The 18,341-nt window shown below is 60.4% G+C and overlaps 1 protein-coding gene across 10 annotated transcripts in view; it reads left to right on the top strand.

Annotated features, from left to right (window-relative positions):
* Adcy7 (adenylate cyclase 7) overlaps window positions 1-18,341 on the top strand; it is a 55,267-nt gene that overhangs the window by 34,237 nt on the left and 2,689 nt on the right. For 9 of the 10 annotated variants that reach the window (XM_047528573.1, XM_047528568.1, XM_047528570.1 and 6 more), the window contains 19 exons: window positions 567-678; window positions 3,322-3,449; window positions 4,668-4,826; window positions 5,019-5,151; window positions 7,951-8,142; window positions 8,490-8,524; window positions 9,001-9,084; window positions 9,268-9,340; window positions 10,400-10,497; window positions 11,369-11,453; window positions 11,764-11,889; window positions 12,642-12,743; window positions 13,762-13,955; window positions 14,652-14,841; window positions 15,124-15,279; window positions 15,932-16,078; window positions 16,870-16,974; window positions 17,251-17,365; window positions 18,186-18,310. In XM_047528573.1, the coding sequence (XP_047384529.1) occupies window positions 567-678; window positions 3,322-3,449; window positions 4,668-4,826; window positions 5,019-5,151; window positions 7,951-8,142; window positions 8,490-8,524; window positions 9,001-9,084; window positions 9,268-9,340; window positions 10,400-10,497; window positions 11,369-11,453; window positions 11,764-11,889; window positions 12,642-12,743; window positions 13,762-13,955; window positions 14,652-14,841; window positions 15,124-15,279; window positions 15,932-16,078; window positions 16,870-16,974; window positions 17,251-17,365; window positions 18,186-18,310 (2,359 nt within the window). The remainder of the gene's footprint in view (window positions 1-566; window positions 679-3,321; window positions 3,450-4,667; window positions 4,827-5,018; window positions 5,152-7,950; window positions 8,143-8,489; window positions 8,525-9,000; window positions 9,085-9,267; window positions 9,341-10,399; window positions 10,498-11,368; window positions 11,454-11,763; window positions 11,890-12,641; window positions 12,744-13,761; window positions 13,956-14,651; window positions 14,842-15,123; window positions 15,280-15,931; window positions 16,079-16,869; window positions 16,975-17,250; window positions 17,366-18,185; window positions 18,311-18,341) is intronic. The other variant, XM_047528577.1, reaches the window with a different exon arrangement.

Raw genomic sequence — 18,341 nt, 5'->3', positions numbered from 1 at the left:
TGAGTTGGGAGTGGGTGTGGGCACTGCCAACTCCACCTGGGCCCCTGCCCGGGGCTCGGCCCTGCGTGCCAGCGTTCTGCTCCACTGCCAGCTGTCTGGGCTGTGGATTGCTCAGGAGCTCACAGGGAGATCTGGGGGAAGCCACAGCTGTCCTGACTGAGCCTCAGTTTGCTGCTCTGTGGAATGGGAACCCCGTCAGGGCTGGGTGAGGCGAGGTCTTGTGAAGAGCTGCGTGTGGAGGAGCCGCATCCAACCGGGGAGGGTATTCCTGTGGTCTCGCCCAGGGCAGGGTCCAGATTCAAAGCTGGAGAAGGGCCCCCTGAGCGGTAGGCAGCACGCCCTTCAGCCATCGCAGCGACGAGCCTGCAGGCACAAGTTTGCTGCATTTTGCTGTAACAAAGCCGCTAGAACTTCAATCGGTCTTGTGGCCGGGAGGGTCTCTCCTGTCCCTGTGGAGGCCAAGGAGAGGCAGAGGCGCACGGTGGGCTCTCGGAGACCCCGATGGCGCCCTGTGCTTCTGCTGCCTGCCTTGCGGGGCTGGGCGCTGACCCCCTGCCTGCCCCCAGCATCCTGTACGCGGACATCGTGGGCTTCACGCGGCTGGCCAGCGACTGCTCCCCCAAGGAGCTGGTGGTGGTGCTGAACGAGCTCTTCGGCAAGTTCGACCAGATTGCCAAGGTGAGCCTGTCTAGCGCTGCCCCCCTGCACTGGCAGGAAGCTGTGCGCGCAGCGCTGTGCTGGAGACGGTTTATCCTTGCTGCCCAAGGCCACCAGCTTTGGCCTCACCTGGGAGGCTGGGAGGACTGCAGAATGCCTGGCCTCACCCAGAATCTGCTTTGACAAGATCCCCGGGGTCACTTACACGTGAACGTTTGAGACACCGAAAAAGGAGACCTGAGAAAGAAAGGGAGCCGGGTTCCAGTCAGGGGGCGGCATGTGCAGCAGCCTGGGGCGGAGTGAACACGGCTGTGTGCGGAGCAGATATGCAGGGGACAGTCACAAGGTCAGACACGCAGGGACCTGATGGCCGAGTGAGGAGTGCAGCTTGGCATGCCCAGTGCCAGGCAGGGGTGGGCACTGGGCAGGAGAGATGTCCATTAATTTGCCCAGTGGACCTGAATGGCAGGCCCTGAGCTCAGGGAGCCTGGCCTGCCTCGCAGTTGCCTGTGATCTACTGGAAGAGGGGCGCAGGGTGGGGAGCCCGGGGAGAAGCTGGCCCAGCCTCGGGAGGTCAGGGCTGATTTCCTGGAATGGGAGGCCGCTGAGTGGAGGCTGGAGGGCAGTGCGAGGTGTGACTCTGTCCCGGCTGCACATTCGAACCACTGGAAACCTAAAGCCCCGATGCTGGTGCCCACGCCCACCGGGCTTCTCAGAGCCTCTCAGGTCACTGTGGGGAGTCGATGGCCAGACCCGGATGAGAAGCCAGTTCTGGCCCCGGACTGGTGAGGATGTGCCACAGCGAGAGCTGTCAGTCCTGGGAGGGCCCTGCCTCCCCAGAGCAGGGGTGAGCTCCCCGTCGCAGAGGCCGGCCAACTGCTGTGGGCCTGGGCTGGCCAGGGGTGCTCTGGGGGGCGTCACATATAGAATGAGGACTCTGAGGGTCCCAGTGGCCTGGGGCGTTCCTGCAGGAGCCGCCTAGCTCGGACCAGCAGGTGGAGCTGGCCGGGCGGCACTATGTGTGAGGCCGCGCCCCGGGGGCTGGGCTCTTGGGCACAGCTGGCCTCACCCTGACAAGAAGCCCACGGCCCTGCCCCGTCCCCGCTGACCCAGCCTTCCCTTCCTGAGGGGGCCCGACCTGCCCCTGTTCGTATGGAAAGGGAGGCTCTGGCAGGTGCTGGCCTCCCAGCTGAGGGCCAGTCTCTGGTGGATGTGGCGGGTGATCCCAGCGAGTTCTCCCATCAGTGATCAGGTTCCAGAGCCGTTAGCTCCTCCCAAGAGCCAGGGCCTCGCGACTCTGCCTCCCAGCTTCCAAGTGTCACCCCCAGGGAGGAGCAGCCAGGGACATGTGGCTTCTCCTGAGTCCCGAAAGCTAGGGCTGCGTCCAGGGCGGTGCCTGGCCCCAGCCTGTGCGCTCCAGACACCTGCAAAGCCACTGTCCTCAGGCTTCTCTGGCCACCGAGACAGGGCCCAGCAGGAACTGTGGGGGTGGAGGAGGCTTGGTGAAGGACTGCCTCAGGGCCAGCCAGATGCAGGGAAATGCCGAGGGATGGCTGGGCCATGCTGGGCGCTGGGGGGGTGACATGGACGGTCACCCCCAGGTCTGATGGGTGGGGGAGGGAGGCTGGGCCCAGCACAGGGACCAGACCTGGAGACAGGCACTGTTCCAGGAACAGGGCTGGTGCTGGCAAGCCTGCGGAGGGACTTGGGGTGTCCGTACAGCAGCCCCCGGCTACCCCCTACCTGGAGCGTCCCATGCATGGCAAAGACTAGAGTCTGCCTGGGACTCTTTCCCCAGAGTCCTCCATACCCCACCCACAAGGTTGGGGTACCTGTGGCTGCTCTTGCTGAGGGCTTTGGGGGTCTGCTGGCCAAAGCCTGACCTCAGGTGGGCCCTGAGACAGCTCTCCATGAGCATTTCCTATGAGGACTCAGCCTCACCCTCCTCTGGCCTCCATCCCAGCCTGCGTTTCCTTTCTGCTCTGTCCCCACCCCCCACAGCCTGGCAGCAGGGATCTCTTGGCTTAACCCACCAACCCTTGACTTGAGGTACCTGCTACCTCTTCCCCTTCCTGACTCACTCCACTCAGCTATGCTGGCTGCCTGGTTGTGTCTCAGATGGCTTCCGGGCCTCAGGGCCTTTGCACGTGCCTACAGTGTTCTTCCTCCTGGTCCAGCTCTCTCGCTGCATTCCTCTGGGTCTTTCTCACATGCTCTGTTCTTCCAAAGGTCTCTGGCTTCCTGGGCACTTCTTCCTCCTGCACCTCACTTTTCCCTTAGCTCTTCTCACTCTTGGGCACACTGCAGATGTGCCTAGCCCCGTGTCAGTGCTCCCAGATGCCACAGCTGCAGACATCTACATCTCTTGTTCATCTGACCCAGGGCCAGGTACACAGTAGGTGTTCAAACATTGCATTGACAAATGAAACAAAGGCCGCCCCTCCCGAGAGGCCCTCACTAACCTTTGCTTTCTCTCCCCGTGCTTGGTTGGGGGTTCCTCCTGGTGAGTGCGTGTGTCCCCAGTCCTTTGACTGGATTAGAGGCAACTCCTGGTGCCGGTACCCCAGGAGGCAGCCCTGGCCGCAAGGAACTGGCTGCGCTGGGAGGGAAGAGCGGCCGTGCGGCCCCAGGTCTCCCGCCAGCCAGCCTCTCCTCGCCTTGCAGGCCAACGAGTGCATGCGGATCAAGATCCTGGGCGACTGCTACTACTGTGTGTCGGGCCTGCCCGTGTCCCTTCCCACCCACGCCCGGAACTGCGTGAAGATGGGGCTGGACATCTGTGAGGCCATCAAGTAGGTGCAGGCCGGGGCCTGGGTCCTGCCTTCAGACGAGGACCTGAGGCCGGCTGGGCGGGCTGGCTTCCTGGACGGCTCAGCAGGCCCGGGCGGAGGGTTCAGACCTGGCTGCTTGCCTCGCTCCCTCTTGGCCGGCTCACGGCTGAGTCTCGGCTCTCAGAGGCTCAGAGCCAGGCAATATGAGAACTAGGCAGCGGGCCCTGTCTCTCCAAGGACAGTCTCAGCGACGGCAGGAGGACCTTCCAGAGTTAGGTTCCGACCCCAAGGCTCCATCTGCTCCCTGCCCCCTGGGAAGGTCCTGGAGTTGGGGAGCCACCCTCAGGCTGCAGGGAGACCAGGGCCTCCTGGGCTCGGCCTTCACCTCCAGCTCCCTGCGTGGCTCTCTGGGAAGACCCTGCAGGGTGGGCGAGCAGGTGGAGGCCAGGTGGGCTTGGCGAACTGCCCAGTGTTGGGGTGGGGCCAGGCCGCCTGGGCTCCCAGGTGTCAGGGCCACCCCAGTGGCTGCTTCTTCCTGGAGTCTCACCCAGAACGACTGTTGCCACAGGACAGTCTCTGGACAGAGTCAGATCTTGGTTGTAGCTGTGCCTGAAGCTGTTTCTCCACCTGTGTGCCTGTGGGCTGGTCCTGCCCGTACCACGTGGGGGGTCCCCCTCTGCTCCCTCTGCCTGTGCCCTTGGCAGGCTGGGCCTGTCCCCAGACCTGTTGGTGGACAAATGGTACCAGCTGTTCCCTGTTCCTCACCCGCTTGTCAAAGGGATGCAAGGCCTTGCTCATGTTTAGGGAACCCCGGGCCCCAGGGAGCTCCAACATGAAGCTCCTCATACCAAGTGGTCCGGGGCTGCTGTCTCCCTGAGATTGGGGGATACAATAGGCCTGAGGGCTGACCTCACGCCCCTTGTCTGTGCTGGGTGTCGGGAGGTCCTGAGCCCCCTCTGTCCACCCCCACAGCCTTTTCAGACTCAGCTGGGCTGGCAGCCAGGGGACACCCAGGGATGGAAGGTGGGCCCATCAGCATGAGCCACAGTGACCAGAACGTTGGAATTTCTCCTGCCCAGCCCTTGGGGATGGCCATGTCCGCCATACCTCCCTAGGAGGCGGGGCCAGCCCATCCCATTTCCGCACCTTCCCTGTCCCTAGGACCTCCCGCCTACCCAGGGCTTGGGATGCTCCCCACAGTCCTTGCTGGAGTGGAGTGACTGGGCTGCTCTGTCCCAGGCAGGTGCGGGAGGCCACGGGCGTGGACATCAGCATGCGTGTGGGCATACATTCGGGGAACGTGCTGTGTGGGGTCATTGGACTGCGCAAGTGGCAGTACGACGTGTGGTCCCATGACGTGTCCCTGGCCAACAGGATGGAGGCAGCTGGAGTCCCTGGGTGAGGTCACTGGGGCAGGGACAGAGGCCAGGGCTGACCCTGGGCCGGGGATCAGGGTGGGGCAGGCGTGGAGGCAGCGGGTGGAGTCAGCGCCCTGGCCGCAGGGGAGCTGGTCCAGGGCCCGTCTTGCCTGCTGTGCCTCTCGGGTGGGCGCCGGCCCTCTTCGCGTCGTCAGACTTGGGTCTCTCCCAGGCGGGTGCACATCACGGAGGCCACGTTGAATCACCTGGACAAGGCGTATGAGGTGGAGGACGGACAGGGGCAGCAGCGAGACCCTTACCTGAAAGAGATGAACATCCGCACCTACCTCGTCATTGACCCCCGGGTACGGGGGCTCCGAGGCCTCAAGATGAGGGGAGGCTGGCTGGCTGGTCCACCCTGTGGGTGGACACGCACGGAGGGAGGGCTCTTTTCAAGACCAGCCCGGGCTGGGGGCGAGTACCCCGTCACTGGGCACATTCTGGGCACCAGGTAACAACTCTGCACCTCAGGGCTCTTTGCTGTGAAATGGGGACAGGGACAGTGCCTCCCTCCCTAGGGCAGGGGCTATGCCAAGTGAGACCCTCACCCTGTCGTGGGACGTCGTGAACCATTTATAAGTAGTAGCTGCTCGTAGCTCATTTTCCTGAGGTGACACGCTCCCCGATTCCAAAAGACACGCTTTGAGAAAAGCGTGCTTTGGCTGAGACTCAGGAGAGCAGGGGGCCACCAGGGCAGCCTGGGGACTGAGCTGTGCCTGCCCCTGGCTGGCTGCTGCCGGCCACCCTCCTCCTGGGCCCAGCTTGCCCCACGCTGCTCTCCATGGTGGGGCAGGTGAGGTCAGCAGACGGGGCCTCCCTGGCCCGTTGGCTGCCCGCCCTGAACACAGGTCATTTTCTTCTGCTTGAGGGAGGCCGCTCGCCTGGTGGCCCAAGGTGAATCTTTCTTGGGGCTTGCTCAAGAATGCCAGCCACGGTGGGCTCTCTCCAGCCCCTGGCACTCTGGTCTCGGCTTTGCCTGGGGACAGCCAGGGTGCACCCAGCATCTTCTGCCTGACTCAGCCCCTCCCAGGGCCCCCTGCTGGCTTCACCTTGCTGATGTCCCCTGGCTGCTGCCACATCGCATTCGCGTGGAAATCCGGGAAAGCGCTCTGAGTCCCTCCTCACTCCTCCTCTGCCCCCGGGGCCCTGCCCAGTTGTCCTCACCCTCGTGAGTCCTCCTCTTGAGTACCTGCTGACAGGTCCCCTCTCCAGCCCTGCAGCCCTGGGCCCAGACAGCGCCCAGCACAGAGCAGGTGCTTAGGTGGCTTCAGAATGAATGAAGCCGAGCCCCTACCCCAAGGGAGCTGCAGACACAGCTCCAAAACCCACCGCCACAGGGCTGCAGAGGGAGCAAGTGAGTCTGTGGGCAGCCTGGTCAGACTGTCGCGCGGTGCGAATGGCGGCCTGTGGGATTGGCCACTCTGCCTTCTTTCCATCTTTAATTTTATTCATTCACGTGGCTGAAAATTGAGAAGGCGTGCCAGGTGTGGCAGTGCGTACCGGAGTCCCAGGTACTCCAGAGACGGAGGCAGGAGGTTGGCAGATTCAAGGCTAGTCTGGACAACTAGTAAACCTTGTCCCCAAATGGGCGAAGAGGGCCGGGCTGCAGCTCGGTGGTAGAGCACTTTCCCAGCATGCACGCGGCCCCGGCTCAGTTCCCAGTACCCGCACGGCGGCGCTCCATCCGCTGTCCAGATGCAGCTCCCTTTGGTGGACACGGGGCTCGTTTGTCGGCTCCAGCGTCTGAGGCCTGGAGGGGTGTGTGGCCCAGTGGTGGCCTGGCTGGGCTGCCCACAGGTGCCTTCTGTGGGCTCCTACAATTCCCACACTGTTCTGAATAGGCACATTTTGACTCGGAGCTGATGGTCTTTAGTGGACATTTACTTTTATTATTTTCACTCTAGGAGAAGTTGGCGACCTTGAACTGGAATGGCTGGGTGCTGTGTAGGCAGGACTGTCAACAGTGGAAGGAATGACAGAATTGTCCCCACCCGAGACCAGTGCATTCTGCTTACTAGGGCTTGGTGCCTCCCGGGACCCTGGAACCCTTGCTGAGTTCCGCCTCCCGCCTCTTTCTTCCAGGCGGGCAGACAGCTGGCCTCCGGGCGTGAGAGTGTTTCTATCCCAAAAGGAGGCTAGAAGTTTCCAGGAAAGCTGCCACTTGTGGCTTAGCGAGTGTTTGCGGTTGTAGGTGCTCCTTCCTGTGGGTATTGGCAGGGGCCCTGGGGACAGGGCTCCTGGAGGGCAGGAGAATGTTTGGAATGTTTGGGGTGGGGTGAGGGGACTCTCGGAAGGTGGCCCAAGCTTGTCTCTAGTGACCCTGGGGGATCTTTCTCTTTCTCTCCCCTTCTTCTTTTCCAGCCTTACCTGGCTGTCCCAGTTGGGGGAGGTCCCAGTGGGCTCTTTGAATGGGGAGAGCGGTGGCCCAGTGGCACCGGGGGAAGAGGCAGGACTGACCCCGCGTCAGGGCCTGGCTAAGCCACTGGGTCCCTGGCGTGGTGCTAGCCCTGGCGGGCACGTGGCAGGTGATGGCCCCAGGCTGCGGTTGGGGGCCATGCCAGGGGAACTCCCTGGGAAGGCCGCCCTGGGGAGGCTGGCACCTCGCTGGCCAAGCCTCAGGGTGCCAGCCAGCCTCCTCTGGCTCCTGCTGCTCCTCTCGGGAAGGAAGGACCGTGTGCTGACCACATGTGGGTGGGCAAGGCAGGGTGCCTGCTGCGCCGGTGCCGCCTCCCTGGGAGGGGCAGTGGGAGTTCAGGCCCAGGGACCATCTGTCCCAAAGAGCCTCGAGTGGCATGTGGGCCTGAGGATGAGGACCTTACCCTTTCTTTCCCTGTGGAGGGGCGCAGGGGCTGGGCACTGGGCGTGTGACCACCAGCTTTTTCCTGGCCTGGGACAGGAGCGGAGCTGGGGCCCCTGCAGCCTGGCCTGTCAGCCAGCCCCCGGGACAGCCTGACCCCGAGGGCAGCGCAGGCCGAGGAACTGTTTTGTCATTTCCCCTTCTTGACAGATCAGCCCACCTCCAAGCAGGGTCACCCTTCTGGAGAGCTGGAGCAGGGCACTGGGAGGGGAGCAGGGGGACAGGCCCTCTCTCTGTCTGCCCGCAGAGCCAGCAGCCGCCAGCTCCCAGCCAACACCTCCCCAAGCCCAGGGGGGACGCGGCCTTGAAGATGCGGGCTTCGGTGCGCATGACCCGCTACCTGGAGTCCTGGGGGGCTGCGCGGCCCTTTGCGCACCTCAGCCAACGCGAGAGTGTGAGCAGTAGTGAGACCCCCGTCCCCAATGGGCGGAGACCCAAGGTAGGTCCCTCCCATCCAGAGAGGTGGGGTCAGGGTCCAGGGGAGCAGATGCTGAAGGGGTCCATCTCTCCAAGCCTCACTTTTCCAGCTGTAAAATGGGCACGGTCTCTGCCCTGCCTTCCTCCTCCTGGGTCTGTGGGGGAGCGCAGGCACTTAGAGGCTACTCCAGAAGGGCCGGGGGTATGCCTGTCCTTGGGGTTCCCCAGACTGAATTCAAGATGCCTGCAGCTGGGACGACCAGCCCCACCCCTGTGACACCTTGCCCCGAGCTGGAAGTGAACCCAGCCCGGAGGAGCGGCAGGCCCGGGTGCTGGGAAGCACCGTCTCCGCTCTCCCTTCCCTTGCAGGCCATTCCTCTGCGGCGCCACCGGCTCCCCGACAGGTATGTGTGCTGCCCCCGCTCGCCACAGTCACCTCCTCTAGGCAGGTGGCCCTCACCAACTTGTGCCCAACCCAGGCCCTCCGTGGAGGCCGGGTCAAAGTATTCTAGCACTTCTGGGTCCCTGGCTCTTCTGAAGGGCCATGACTGAGCGCCTGCTGGGTACCCACCCCGTGCTGGGTCCGTGGGGTTTCTGGGAGGGGAGGAGCCGTCCAGCGCTGGGCTTTGAGTAGCAGAGGTGGCCCTGGGGCTCTGTGCTCCACTTCTTGCTGGGCTGCTGGTCAGTTGGGTGATGCTGGACCTTCACCTGCCCTCTGTGGGCCTTAGGGGAACTCACTATCCCTTTATCCTCCCACATGGAGCGTGGGGACCCCATTAGACACCTGGTGATCCCTTGGTGACGTGGCTCACCCACACTCCTCCTCTGGGCTGGTGGGTGCAGGTCCCTGGGATGATGCAGCTGGGGTGTCTGATTCCAGGAGCGCGTCCCCCAAGGGGCGGTCGGAAGACGACTCGTATGATGATGAGATGCTGTCGGCCATCGAGGGGCTCAGCTCCACCAGGTGAAGCCCCCAGACCTGTGCCTCCCCACCCCTCACCCATCGAATGGGGTCCCCCTCATGGGCAGGCCTGCCTCATATCCTTGTGCCGGGAGGCCTAGCCCAGCCGTGGGCCCGGGCAGTGCCTTCCCTCTCCTGCTGTGGCCTCCCCTCATCCAGGCCTCCACTCTACGCTGCCACCCACAGGCCCTGCTGCTCCAAGTCTGATGATTTCTACACCTTTGGGTCCATCTTCCTGGAGAAGGGCTTTGAGCGTGAGGTGAGGGCCCCTGGGCAGCCACCACCCCAGAGGAACAGGGTCGTCCAGGCCTGGGGCAGGGGCACAAGCCACAGGGCAGCCAATACTCCCAAAAGATCTGGTGTGGGGAGGGCATGGGAATGCCCACAGCTGGCTGGGGGTGGGACAGGGCCCAGGACAGCCCCGACTTGGGGCTGTTTCTCTTTCCTACCTGCCTCACTCCCTGACCTGAGACCCCCCGCCCCCCCAAGGATTTGCCCTTTGGCGTCGAAAACTTTTGCCCCTCAAGGGCAGAAGCTCGGCTGTGGTGGGCCAGCGAGTGGCTCTGGCTGCCATGAGCGTCCCTCAGAAAACCCACCCAGATGCAGCCTCGGGTGGGTGGGGCCCGCGGGTTCTCCAGTCCGGCGGCGGCAACACGCTTTCTGTCCAGTGGTGACGTGTGGTCGTGGAGAGCTCTGGGCTCTGGCAGGTCCTGGGCACACAAGTCGTCATGTAATTTAATTCTCTCCCAGGTGGGGCCGCTCCCCATTTCATAGAAGTCTCAGAGGTTCCAGAGCCTGTCCTTAGCCTCGGGTGTGACCGTAGGAGGGGGGTCACACCCTCAGTGGCCTGGATTGACGGAGAGGGGCCTACCTTCCCCGGGGCTCCCTAAGGTGGAGGGCTGGAGGGGAGGGAGGGGCTTCGGCCGGCTGGGGCCCCTCCCCCTGAGCCTTTTCCCCGCCCCTGCTGCGGAGCCCTGCCCGGCTGTGATCAGGCAGTAGTGCCTGTGCAGAGGGGGAGCACAGGGTCCCCCACCTGCTGCTCAGGGGCTCAGGCCCCGCCTTACTCCTTGAGTGCAGGGTAACATACAGGCTTGGTTCCTGCCGGTGGGGCCATGAGTTCTGAGACAGAAGCCCTGATTGGCAGGGTGGCAGGGTGACAGGGAGACAGAAACCACAAAATGCCAGCGGCAAATAGTTATCAAATGTCATGTCACTTGGAACTCAGGGAGGGGTGCGAGGCACTTTCTTAAGGTCAGTCTGGACTGGGAGGCACTGGGGCCCTACAGGCCGCCACCCCTCACGGTCTTGTCACCCTCAGTACCGCCTGGCACCCATCCCCCGGGCCCGCCATGACTTCGCCTGCGCCAGCCTTGTCTTCGTCTGCATCTTGCTCATCCATGTCTTGGTGATGCCCAGGTCAGTCTGAGTGGGGGCAGATGGCCAAGCCCACTGGGTCCTGCTGGAGGGGTGGCAATCTTGGCAGGACCTAAAAGGGACACCTTCCAGGAACCTCAGAATGGGGCTGGAAGCAGCCACAGACCCTGAATCCCAGAAGATGAGCCCAGGGTGTGGCCCCACATCTGACCTTACCAACCCTGACTGTCAACTGAATGTGCCCCTGTCACAGGGCTCCCCACTCCCTAATGCCTCTTGCCTTCTAAGTCACGTGTTATCTGTGTGCCACGCAGGCATTTTAGTGCTGGGAGTCCTTCAAGGACTGATCCTGAAAACCAGAGGTAATGTCATCCCCTCTCAGAGGAGGGAGAATGAGATCCAGAGAATGAGACCCAGAGGGTTAATGACACCCAGCTAGGATCAGGAGTCCCTGAGACTTGGGCTTCTAGCTCTGGGCCCCTGCTGGCGGGGGTCAAGAAAGAGGGATTTGAGGTCGGATGGAAGAGGTCAAAGGTCAGCCACTAGTATTTTCTAGAAGGGCAGTTAGGCCAAAGGATGGACTGAAATTGAGGTTTGGGATGTATAAGGACAAAATAGGGAATGCTTTTCTATCGTTTTTATGGGCTAGACACGAGTTCCAAGGTTCACAAAATCACTGTTTCTTGCATACTTGGCCCAAAGGAGGACATGTCGTTGACCTGGATCTTCATGTTTTGGCCAGGCCTTGCGTTTTATTAGTGGGGCATTTGGACCACAGTTTTCAAGGATCCCCCTTGCTGAGTGTACAGTGGCAGTTGGGGAGGGGCAGGTGACTGTTAGCTGGAGGACTGGGGCCATGGGAGGGGTCCTGGGCACAAGACCCCTGACACGTAGGTTTTTTCCTCCCATCTAGGATGGCAACTCTGGGTGTGTCCTTTGGGCTGGTGGCCTGCCTGCTGGGGCTGGTGCTGGGCCTGTGCTTTGCCACTGAGTTCTCGGTGAGTGGCTGAGGCCCCTGAGCTGCAGTGCTGTGAGCACTTGGTCCCTGTGACCCTTCCCTCCCTCCCTCTCTGCCTGGGACCCTCCCAGAAACCCATCCTGGAGAGCTTTGTTGGTCTGAGTCCCTCGCTGTGTTCAGGGGCTGGGTGGCTGCTTCTACCTCAAGGACAACTTGCTGAATGTCCTAGAGTCCTCCCGAGGCTTTTGCCTCCCCTGACCTGCTAGTGGCTATCTACAGCTCCCCTCAGGTGGCCTGTCCCTCCTGTTCCAGCTGCTGACTCTGGGTGACTTGACCCCTTGTGTCCACAGAGGTGCTGCCCAGCCCGGGGGACACTCCAGGCCATCTCCAAGAGGGTGGAGACACAGCCTCTGCTGAGGCTGTCCCTGGCCGTGCTGACCATTGGCAGCCTGCTCACCATTGCCATCATCAACTTGGTCAGTGTGGGTCGGGGAGGCAGGCCCTGGAAGGGACCCCAGGGTGCCTGAGGTATGCTTCCTGGGTGGAGGATCTTTCCTGGACCCCGGGCACGTCTGGATTCTGGAATCCTACAGTGGGTTGCCTTCATGGCTGCATCTGATTTAACTCCTCCAGAGCTCAGTCGATGGCCCTGTGAGGTCCTGGGCTTAGAGCTCCTCACTCTGGTCCAACCAGAACTCGGGGCGCCCAGGGTACTTTTATGGCTGGCTAGATGAAGACATGATGCTTGAGCCACCAAGTGTCTGACGTCCGTCCCTCTTCCTGCTGGAGGAGGTCCTGTCTGGCCATCTCTGGGACTCAGTGCCCTCAGCTCTTGCAGGCTGCTGCGGGGAGCATGGCCCAGCCCTTTCTCCTAGAGCCGAGGCCTCCTCCACCCCGTGCCTGACACTAGAGCAGTGGTGTGGGAGTGAGCGCCCAGGCATCTCCCTCGGGGTCACTGCAGAAGGGAGCTCATGGGATGCGCCGGTCCTCCTCCCCGCCTCTGATGCACCAGTGATTTTCTCTGTACCCTTCTCTCGCCAGCCCTCTCTGCACTGCGACCCAGGTGGTTGCTGTGGAGGGTGGGGCGCAGCTGCTCTTGGAACTTGGGGCTGAGTCTGGCATGTGGCTTCAGGCCACCTGTGGTGCCCATGATTGTCTTGGGCCTGCTTCACTTGGCCCTCGCAGGTCGCAGGTCCCCTGGCCTAATGAAGACCTGTCTCCTCTGTAGCCGCTGATGCCTTTCCCAGCCCCTGGGCTCCCTGGTGGCAATGAGACGAGCCTGTGGGCCACAAGCAGCAGCAGAAACAGACCCGTGTGTGAGCTCCTCCCGGTGAGTGTCCGTCCTGGCTCCAAGTTGAGCCCAGACCCCAGCCTGCCCTCTGGGCACTGAGTCCTCACTGGGACGCTCCTGGCAAGGGAGGCAGCTCCGGGTGTTAAGAGCACTGGTTCTGAGTCCACATGACCACGGGATGTGGGGGAGCGAGTCCAGTGTCTCCCCAGAGAGGCGGAGGAGACAGGGCTCAAGCAGGCGCAGCAGGGTCTGGGCAGGAGGGACGGGGGCAGGGGTGAGCGTCAGCTGCGCCAGTGCGTTTCCCAGGTCACTTCCTCGGCAGAGGCCGTTTTATCAGAGGTCAGTGGACGAGGTCCACAGGGCCCAGGGTCACTACCACACCAAGGTATTTCTGGCAGAGGGACTAAGTCAAGCCAAGTGAGACGTGGGACTGGGGTGTGGGGAGTGGCGGCGAGTTTTGAGCAGGTGTTGCTGGGAGAGAAGGGACAGTGTGGGAACGAGCTGAGGAGTCTGCGTCAGTAGGGTTTCAGGGGATTTGTATCCTGGGGAGGGAGGGGGAGAATCGGGAGACGAAGCCAAGAAGTAGGTTTGGTCCAGGTCGGGCGAAGCAGGCGTGCCAGGGTGAAGACTCTGATCTTTAATCCGGAGGCGGCGGGAGCCACAGCACGACTCAGCAGGAGCGTCACTCGATGCACTGTGGGCACTGTGAGCTCCAGCAGGTCTCCGCGACGGGGACGTGCCCGGGTGTGCGCATGCCACCACCTCCACCTGGGCCTGGAGTTTTACTTACCAGTTTTTTTCCTTAAAATGAGCTCACTTGCCACAGCAGCAAAGCTGCAGAACTGTCACGCTGGAGACTCTCAGATCTGTGGGCCACTTTTTGTTGGAAGGTGTCAGATGAGCCACGCTGCAGACGCCTGGCTCTGAGCCCACTGGGGGAAGGGACCGTGCAGCGGGGCGTGTCTCCCTTCGGTAGCTGCTCCGGAGGCGCGCTTCCTGGAGGTAGGTCGTGGTGCGGTGACTTTTGCCAGCCTGAGTGATGCCCCTCTCTCCCCAGTATTACACCTGCAGCTGCATCCTGGGTTTCATTGCCTGCTCCGTCTTCCTGCGGATGAACCTGGAGCTGAAGGTCGTGCTATTGACAGTGGCGCTGGTGGCCTACCTGGTGCTCTTCAATCTCTCCCTGTGCTGGCAGGGGGACTGCTGTGGCCACAGTCTGGGCAACCTCACCAAGAGCGGTGGCACCTCCAGGTAGGGCCTGACGCAGCCTGTCTCCCGCGGCCAGCTGGGGCACGGTGGTCCGTCTCATCTTGGTGCCTGGTCAGGCTGAGGGGCATCAGCGTGTGCAGTCCCATTTGGACTGGCATTTGGGGGAGATGGCAGGGTTTCTGTTTTACTGAAGAGACAGTAACTGGCACAGGCCTCAGGTCTCCTGTGCTCAGAACTGAGGGTGTGACTTACTGGTGGATTCTCCGGAGGAAGTGCTAGTCCAACAGACGCCACCAGGGTCATTCTATTTCTGGGTCAGCTTAGAGGGAAGAGAGGGGACCTTGAGCCAGGTCAGCCCCTTTCTTTGAGGCATGTCCCAGATCACCAAAGTTTTGGCAAGAGCAGATGCTTTTGGTCCCTTCTTGGACAGGTGCTGAGGCCTGGGGGACGTGGGGGTTCTGGCTTTGGATGAAGGAGAGGGCTCCCTTGAACTAAGAGGCTGGAAGCTTGGGGACAGAACAATCTGTCTGCCCTGCCCCTGCTGAGTCCTTATGGCAACCTGCAATTCCTGCCCTGACAGCTCCCTGCTCCCTCCTCCCTCCCACAAGGAACTCTTGGCTGCCTTCATATCCCCACCACAGCCGACTCTGGTCCTTCAGGGACGAGCTCAGATGTCCCCTCAGTGAGGCCCACGCTGCCTCCCAGTCCACCTCTCCCTGGTTCCCTTGTCCTGTGCAGCTGTCCGTCCACCTCTGCCCACACGGCAACAGCATGTGAAGGTGAACACACACTCGTACCTGGGGCTGGGGCTGACTCCTCCCCTCCTGCGTCCAACAGCACTGCTGGCTGTTCTCTGAGTGACCTGAAGACCATGATCAACTTCTACTTGCTCCTGTTCTATGCCACCCTGGTCATGCTCTCCAGACAGGTGCACGTGGGCCCCAAGCTCAGCTTCCCTCCACTCCCCTCCCCTCCTGCACTGGGCAGGCAGGCAAGGTGTGCTGGGAGGGCATCTCAGGCATGAAGACAGCACGGTCCTGTGGAGAAACTCTGATCCCCGGGTCGGGGGTTTCCAGTCCTAGCCTCCCCAGGTCACAAGTGGGAGGGCAGCGCTGTGGGCTGGCTCAGCATCGCTAAGGTCACAGCTGTGCCCACCAGCAACCTGGATAGGTGTTGTTCTATGGATAGACACTGATGTTTCTGTTTGCAGATTGACTATTATTGTCGCTTGGACTGTTTGTGGAAGAAGAAATTCAAGAAGGAACATGAGGAATTTGAAACCATGGAGAATGTGAATCGTCTTCTCCTGGAGAATGTGCTGCCAGCCCACGTGGCTGCCCACTTCATTGGCGACAAGCTGAATGAGGTGTGGTTGGGAGGAAGGGGCTCGGCGAGGGGTTAGGAGACTGAAGGTTCAGAGTGAGCCCTGGGGGCAGGTGCAGAGCCACCGAGTGCCTCTGGGCTTGCGTTCCTAGGTCTTGGCCTCCATTCCATGTGCCAGGAGACAGCCTGTGGTGGTGGTTAAAAGCATGGTCTCCAAGTCAGGGGCTGATGCCTTACCTCCCTGGGCCTGGTCTGTGAAGTGGCTGGCTGTCCCGGATTGTTGTGAAGTCTGTTACGTGTTCCCGTGTTTGCGATCTGCATGTTCTATCCTGATGAAAACATCTGTACTCCCTACAGCTCTGCGTAGAATTTTCTAGATAAGGAAACTGAGATCCTGTGATTTGCTCAGTGTAGAACCCATCTCCTCCACTAAGGGGCTCAGCCCCAGCTGCACACAAACACCCAGGGTGCTCCCGAGGGCAGGGCACCAGCTTGACCCTCCCCCTCCTCAACCACTCAGTTCAGAATCGCCCTGTGCCATCCACGCCGGCATCCTGCCTGCACAGCCAGGGCTGGGACGCGTTCCTCGCGCTCCCTTTCTGAAAGCCCCGGGGGCAGTTTAGTACAGTCTGCATCCCTGTCCCCTTCAGACACTCCGTGACCACAGGGCCCTGTTTCTTCCCTCCCCATGCCAGGACTGGTACCATCAGTCCTACGATTGTGTGTGTGTCATGTTTGCATCTGTGCCGGATTTCAAAGTGTTCTACACAGAGTGCGACGTCAACAAAGAAGGGCTGGAGTGTCTGCGCCTGTTAAACGAGATCATCGCGGACTTTGATGAGGTACGTCTTCTGGCCCGATCCTGGGGCTCTGGGCCTTCCTGCCTGTGTGGTAAGGCTAGGACTGAGGAATTTAAAAATGTGACATTACAGGCTCCAGGTGTAGCTCTGTTGGCAGAGTGACACCTAGCATGCATAAGGCCCTGGGTTCCATCCCCAGCACCAAACACAACCCAACTTGAGGCAGCTCCCCTGGAGAGGGGGACAAAGGACATATTTGCGAGGTACAATGGCATATGCCTGTAATCCCAATGACTCGGGAGGTTAAGGCAGGAAGATCTCAGGTTGGAGGCCGGCTTAGGCAACTCAGCAATACCCTGTCTCAAAATAAAAAGGGCTGGGGATGTGGCTCAGTGGTAGGATGCCACTAGGTTCAATCCCCAGTACTGCAAACCAAACACATTTGTCTTTGTTGTTTTATTTGGCAAATGCTTTGCTATTCTCTGACAGGCAGCTTGCTAAGATTAGATGCAGGTTCCTACTGAGCAGGCTGATTTCCAGTTGTGCCTATGCTGTGGGCTGTTTCAGAGGACATCCGCTTGGGTCTAACTCTGCTGGAGATAACTAACCCACCTTCCTGGGAGAGAATGCTGAGCTGTGCATCTGCTGCTTTAAAGGGTTGAGAGCTGACAAGAATGGAAGGAATGAGGGAGGCAAGGGGAGGCCACGTGTTAGACTGTACTTAGTCTTTTGAGTTCAGATGCAAGGGCCATGGAGACATGTCCACCTAAGTGGGGAGGGAGGGAGTCGCCCTGGGTGCCTGAAGCTGCAGTGTGCTTCCCCTTTGTCTGCAGCTGCTGTTAAAGCCTAAGTTCAGTGGAGTGGAGAAGATCAAGACCATTGGCAGCACCTACATGGCAGCTGCTGGGCTCAGTGTCCCCTCAGGGCACGAAAATCAGGTACTCAAGCCTGCAAGAGGGAATGTCATCTTACTCCTTAAAGGAGATGCCTCTCTAACTCCTGTCCTGAGGGATGGGTGAAGGCACTTCCATGACTCAGCGTGGAGATTTCTGGTTGTGGGGCAACCATCTAGAGGAACCCCCAGTGACGGCCCCTCAATGGCCACTGATGGAATTTGTGCTGATGCTGGGTGTGCCAATGCCAGCAAGCCTGATGGTCTAAGGACCTGTGGAAAGCATGGTGGGGAAGGATCTTGCATGCTCTGTGTCCTGTAGGATCTGGAGCGACAGCATACCCACATTGGTGTCATGGTGGAATTTAGCATTGCCCTGATGAGCAAGCTGGACGGCATCAACAGGCACTCCTTCAATTCCTTCCGCCTCCGAGTTGGTGAGTATTGTGGGCTGGCTGGCGGGCGGGCAGGCAGGCAGGCAGGCAGGCAGGGATTTGCAGGGATGTGGTACAGCTCCTGCCTTAAGCAAGCCCTCTCTGTCTGCATGGCCAAGCTGTACTGGCCATCATATTAGTAAGTTCCTGAAACTCCTCTGATCTGATGAGCCTGGCAGCTGGATGATTATTCTGACCTTTGCATACTGCTTGTGTAGTTACTTTTGGAAATTATCACAGCTGTAAGAGGTGGCCTTAAGCTGGGGACAGTGACACATACCTATAATCCCAGCAGCTTGGGAGGCTGAGGCAGGAGGATCCCAAGTTCAAAGCCAGCCTCAGCAACAGCAAGGCACTAAGCAACTCAGTGAGACCCTATGTCTAAAAAAAAAAAAAAAAAAAAAAAAAGTACAAAATAGGGCTGGGAATGTGGCTCAGTGACTGAGTACCCCTGAGTTCAATCCTCAGTATCCCCCTCCTCCACCAAAAAAAGAGGTGGCCTTAAAATAAACTAAGAACAAAGCAAAGTTATTCAGGCTAACTGGTCACCATTAGCTCAAGACTGGTGCTCAAGGCCTATGTACTTTTTGTTAAAAGGGAGACTGGCAGGTACTAGAAAAGTGTTAGCGACAAACCCAGACTTCCTAGTCTTGGAGAATCTGAACAAGTACAGGCCAGGGCTTACCTTTCTCACATTCCAAGAGTCATCTCATGTGCAGACTACGTTTTATTACTCCTTTTTGTGGCCTCTCTGGCCTCCCCAAAGGGTAGGGGCCTGAGGCTTTGCCTCTTGTGATCAGCCAACCGTAAACATTACTGGCAGGCATAAACCATGGGCCTGTGATTGCTGGAGTAATTGGGGCACGAAAACCTCAGTACGACATCTGGGGAAACACGGTCAATGTTGCCAGCCGCATGGAGAGCACTGGAGAGCTTGGGAAAATCCAGGTAAGAACCCATTGGGAGCACGTGACAGAGA

Source organism: Sciurus carolinensis, chromosome 16 (assembly GCF_902686445.1).
Source record: "Sciurus carolinensis chromosome 16, mSciCar1.2, whole genome shotgun sequence".
NCBI classification, from domain to species: domain Eukaryota; kingdom Metazoa; phylum Chordata; class Mammalia; order Rodentia; family Sciuridae; genus Sciurus; species Sciurus carolinensis.
This window is presented reverse-complemented; position numbering and strand designations above follow the sequence as displayed.